The following is a 5,632-nucleotide window of genomic DNA, read 5'->3' as shown; positions in this document are numbered from 1 at the left end:
TATTTATATATATATATATATAATATATATAAAAATTAATATGTAAATATATATATATATATATAAATTAATTATATATATATATATATATATATATATATATATTTTAATAAATATTATTATATTTTCTATATATCCATAGATATATATATATATATATATATATATATATATATATATATATATATATATATAATTATGAGTATATATATGCTTATTGTATGTATATATACATATGTATTTATATTTTATATATATATATTTATTATATATATAAATATATATATATTATATATATACATTTATATACATATATGGGTGTAAGTATATTAATATATGTATATATGTATATATATATATATATATATATATATATATATATATATATATATATGTATATATACATGTACATATATATATACATATATATATACATATATGTATATATGTATATATATAAATATATATGTATATATATGTATATATATGTGCGTGGTTGTGTGTGTGTATGTGTACACACATATATGCTAAGATAGATAGACACAGATATAGATAATGATGCATTAATATATTTACCTATATATGCATATAATCTATATATATAAACATATATATATATATATATATATATATATATATACATATATACACAAATATATATGTATATATATATATTCATACGTATATGTATATATATCTAAGTGCATTGACACACAAACACAAATGAATGTATGTTTGCAAGGATGTAAACTTATATATGAGTGTGTTGCTCTTCTTTCTTTTCATGCATTCAGCTTACTATCTATCATTACTGAAAGAAAGAAAAAACAGAAGAAAACTCTATTCTGTGCAGTTTCCAAATAATTTATGTGTAAATAATATTTGTGTTTCAAGGTGTATGAAATCATATGAAATATTTGAAACCAATTTTATATATATACATATATATATAAATATCACAATGAGCTTGTTCCACTTATTTGTGTGATAATGGGAAATGAGAAAGAAAGAGCAGTGGCGGGAGCCTCCCTGGAGTTCCTGGCATGACTAGTGTTGGTACGTGAAGAAAGCAGTTCTCCAGTCACCTCGGGTCTTCTCCCCCGCTTTAAGGGTGGGCTTACAGGGATTGTCGGTTGTTCCGTCGTGGCTAAGGACTCTCTTGTGGCTTCTTAGGCGGGAAGATGGCAGGAACAGGCAGATGGCATCTTGTAGATGTCGATGAAGAGACCCTTGTAGGGGTCACATGGGTCGTAGGAGAGGAGTCGCTGGTACACTGACTTCTGGGTGCAGTGGCTCTGGTAGCAAGGAGCAAGGGCGCGGCAAGCAGCCTCTGGGAACAGACAAGTCTCCAAGCGGGCAGTCTGGCTGTAATAGTGAACGTCGTTGACAATGACACGCCACTTGCCCTCCACATTCTGGGCACGTTTGGGCATGGCATACACCACTTGTGAGGGACAAATGTAGCCTTCAGGACCAGCCCAGTGAGTGGCATCGTAAGGAGAGTCCCCAGTGGAAGCCCCAGTGTAGTAAGAGTAGTCGAAGGCCTCTTCCTGCTCCTTGCTGACCATGTCTACCAGGTCATCAGCAGACTGGTCGGCGATGTCAGCGTACTTCTTGGCGAAGAGCTGATCGGCACTGATGGCACCCTTGATCTCGTACTCGGGATACTCAGCGTCTATCAAGCAGTACGAGAGAGTGGAGTTGGCAGCGCAGGCGGGGGCAACAGTTGGGTCACAGTAATTGTGTTTGTAGGCAGGCTGATGACCGTAAGCAGGCGCATGATGACCGTAGGCGGGCTGTGGGTGATGGCCATATGCAGGGGGATGGACGGAGCCCAGAACGACTCCGGCACATGCCAGAACGACCGACTGAAAAGGAAAAATGGCGCTAAATTAAAACAAACATTTTGCGAAGTTCAATTTTTTAAATCGGTGATATTTAGACGGTTTTAACCTGTGATGTGATCGCAACCTACCAATGTAAGAGCCATATTGAGACAGACAGATGACAGCCATTCATTGTGACCGACTTTATATACTCCAGCCATAGGTTAGCCACGCCCACACAGTACGAGGATGCGCGACTTCAAGGTTGGATCTATGTAAAAGTAGAATTTTGTGACACCTAAATGAAAATTGCGACAAATATAACAATGATACTATTAATTATGATGATTATATAAATAATAATGATAGAGGTATTAAGATGATTATAATAACAATAACAATAACGAATACTATAATGAGAATATCAATATCAAATGTTATGACGATATCAATGATTATATTGATAATAATAATATCAATCAATTAGGGTAATGATAGTGAATAACAAAAAACAAATATAACAAAGGTGACTATATTGGTAATAAAGATAATAATGATAACCATAATATTAGTAATAACTATCAGTGTGTCCCTTTTACAATATCATTATAGATAACATTTTTATTATCGTCATCATAATCATAATTATCATTCCCCTTCTTGTCAATCTGTTTGATTTTATGCTAATGATGATGGCCATAATGTTACTGTTATTGTGATTACTATCCCCATCATTCTTAGAAGCAGCAGTAGTAGTACTAGGGGGATCATTAGATACATTATCCTTATTATCCGAAGGGTTCAGCTCCGAGCTTAATCTCAGCTTGATGTGTGTGTATATGTGTTTGTATATGTATATATATATATATATATATATATATATATATATATATATATATATATATATATATATATATATATATATATATATATATATATGTGTGTGTGTGTGTGTGTGTGTGTGTGTGTATGTGTGTCTGTGTGTGTGTACACATATATGTATATGTATATATATACATACATGTATGTGTGTGTAAAAATGTGTGTATGTGAGAGTGCGTGTTTGTGTGTATGTGTGTGTATACATATACATTACCATATATATACATACATACAGTATATATATACATAATATGCATATATTATTAAATATATATAAATATACAAATACATATGTATACAAATATATATATACATATATATATTTATATAAATATACATATATATATATATTTATATATATATACATATATATATATTTATATAAATATACATATATATATATACATATAGATTTACATATGTATGTATATATACGTGTGTGTTAAACAGTTACAAGTATCATGGATAATATATAGATTATTACAAAAAGAATTAAGCACTTACTACATGATACTGTATATAGAAATATATATGCATATATTTGTATATATATATATATATATATATATATATATATATATATATATATATATATATATATATATATATATATAATACAAGCATATATATATATATATATATATATATATATATATATATATATATATAATATATTATATATATATATATATATATATATATATATATATATATATATATATATATATATATATATATTTATATATATATATAATATATATATATATATATATATATATATATATATATATATATATATATATAATATATATATATATATATATATATATATATATCTATATATATATATATATATATTATATTATATATATATATATATATATATATATATATATATATATATATATATATATATATATGTATGTGTATGTATATGTATATGTGTGTGCGTATTTGTGTATATACACATGTTTGTGTGTGTTAGTGTGTATGTGTGTCTGTGTGTGTTTGTGCTTGAGTGTGTGTGTGTGAGTGTGTATGTGTATTTGTGAATATACACATGTTTGGGTTTGTGTTAGTGTATATGTATGTGTGTATGCGTTTGTGATTGTGAGCGTGTATTCAGAAATACTCTGATGAACCCGATAAATAGATACGAAGGCCAGCCAATGGCGACACATCTTTCACTGTACCTATTTATCTCCTAAATTACTAAGTTTTCAAAGTATTTTTATTTCATACTCAATTACTAATCGATATAGTAATTTGACCATCATATTGATAAATCCAGATGAAATCGAAACACTACAAACAAGAAAACAACATAAAAGGCTCACAAATATTCATTTCGCCGGTCGATTATTTAGTGAAGGTAACAGAGAGGCGGGGACGGTGGGCGTGGCTACTCCCTATATAAACGGGATCCATGTTTCTTTCGCTACAGTTCCAACGCATCCAGAACCCAAAGTGCAAATATGGCTTTACGATTCTTGGTGAGTTGAAATTAATTTATTCAGGACGAAATGCTCTTAGGATCATGTTTAATTAAGAAATCGATATACGCATTCATGTACATAAAAAAAAAATAATAATAATAATAAAATAAATAAACACACTCCTATGCACGTGCATAAATATTTTTTGTATGTGATCACAGACACATTCACGCACACACACACTCATACATATACATATATATATATATATATATATATATATATATATATATATATATATATATATATATATGTATGTATATATATATATGTATGTATATATATACTCATATTTATATAAAGATATATACACATATATATATATTATAGATAATTTAGTTTACAAAAATATTATCCAAGGTTGAAATCCTATCATCTGAGAATATACAATGTATATCTTGTTTTATCAATGCACACAAGTCTTACTACATATTATGTTTCAGATTTCGCTTTCTTTGGTGGTCGTAGTTCTCGCCGATCAGAGCTCACACGTCAGCATCAGTCTCGGCGGTGCTCCTGCTGTCAGCCACCACGGCTCCTCTCACCATACTCACTCTCACCACGCACGACCTTCATACCACCATCAACCGACCTACCACTCACAGCCCGCCTACCACCCTGCTCCCGCCTATCACCCACAGCCTTCCTATAAGCATGAACACGAGCCTGCTGTGCCAGCATGTGCTGCCAACACAACCAAAGCATGGTGCCTCGAGGACGCTGACTATCCCACCTACGAGATCAAACACGCAGCCGAGTACCACTACGAGAAGGTCCTCTCCCTCTATGCTGATGTAGCCGAACTCAACACCGAGTTGTCTGTGGAGCGACCAGACACCCTGGAAGAGGAAACTTACTTGTGCCCATCAGAGACCGCCTACGTGAGGCCCCTTCGTGCCCAGAACACCGAGGGCAAATGGCGTGTCATTGTCAATAACATCGATGCCCATTATCAGACTCTTACTCAGACTACACGCATCGAAGAGTGTCTGACTTCCGGCGATGCATGTCCTCTGGTGCCTGAGTGCTACGAGTCCAAGTGTCTGCAGAAGTCCATCTACCACCGTTTCCTTGTCTACGACTCCTATGATCAGTACTTCCCCTTCGCCATCGAGACCTTCAAGCTTCCCGCCAGCTGTGCTTGTCTCTTGGGCGCCTACACCATCGACCATTAGTCACCAAACCACTCATCTCATGCCACATTAAGAGGGAGAGAAAATTTAAAGCGAATTAAGACACCATCGCTTGAAAGACGTGAAGTACGTGAAGAAAGCAGTTCTCTAGTCATCTTGCTGTGATGATATCTACAGAAATGATGATTTATAGAAAAGGACATTAGAGTCCCTCCAACCTCACAAGATATATGAAAATAAATATTCGTTCTTATATTTTGAATATCTATCTTCCTCAGGATTATAAAAAAAAATA

The 5,632-nt window shown here is 32.0% G+C and overlaps 2 protein-coding genes across 2 annotated transcripts; one reads left to right on the top strand and one right to left on the bottom strand.

Moving 5' to 3' along the window:
• Positions 1-916: 916 nt before the first annotated feature.
• LOC122244835 (uncharacterized) lies at positions 917-2,058 on the bottom strand. Its single transcript, XM_086535546.1, has 2 exons — positions 1,976-2,058; positions 917-1,868 (listed from the first exon to the last, which is right to left on the bottom strand). The coding sequence occupies exons 1-2, from the start codon at positions 2,045-2,047 to the stop codon at positions 1,170-1,172; spliced, it is 771 nt and encodes a 256-aa protein (XP_086391672.1). The 5' UTR covers positions 2,048-2,058; the 3' UTR covers positions 917-1,169.
• A 2,050-nt stretch (positions 2,059-4,108) lies between these two features.
• Positions 4,109-5,592, top strand: LOC147466390 (neurotrophin 1-like). Its single transcript, XM_086535548.1, has 2 exons — positions 4,109-4,201; positions 4,648-5,592. Exons 1-2 carry the CDS (start codon positions 4,184-4,186, stop codon positions 5,377-5,379), a joined length of 750 nt encoding a protein of 249 aa, XP_086391674.1. The 5' UTR covers positions 4,109-4,183; the 3' UTR covers positions 5,380-5,592.
• The last annotated feature ends 40 nt before the right edge of the window (positions 5,593-5,632 follow it).

The sequence above is a fragment of the Penaeus japonicus genome, unplaced genomic scaffold (assembly GCF_977035675.1).
Source record: "Penaeus japonicus unplaced genomic scaffold, GWHDUDI00000001_assembly GWHDUDI00001345, whole genome shotgun sequence".
Lineage (NCBI taxonomy): Eukaryota > Metazoa > Arthropoda > Malacostraca > Decapoda > Penaeidae > Penaeus > Penaeus japonicus.
Note: the sequence above shows the minus strand (reverse complement) of the source record. Positions and strands in the feature narration are given on the sequence as shown.

Bases quoted from the DNA above. Each gene is read 5' to 3' on its own strand.
- LOC122244835 (XM_086535546.1), bottom strand. From the start codon at position 2,047: ATGGCTGGAGTATATAAAGTCGGTCACAATGAATGGCTGTCATCTGTC. The intron at 1,869-1,975 runs GTAGGTTGCGAT...TTTCCTTTTCAG, and splicing joins TCAATATGGCTCTTACATTG to TCGGTCGTTCTGGCATGTGC.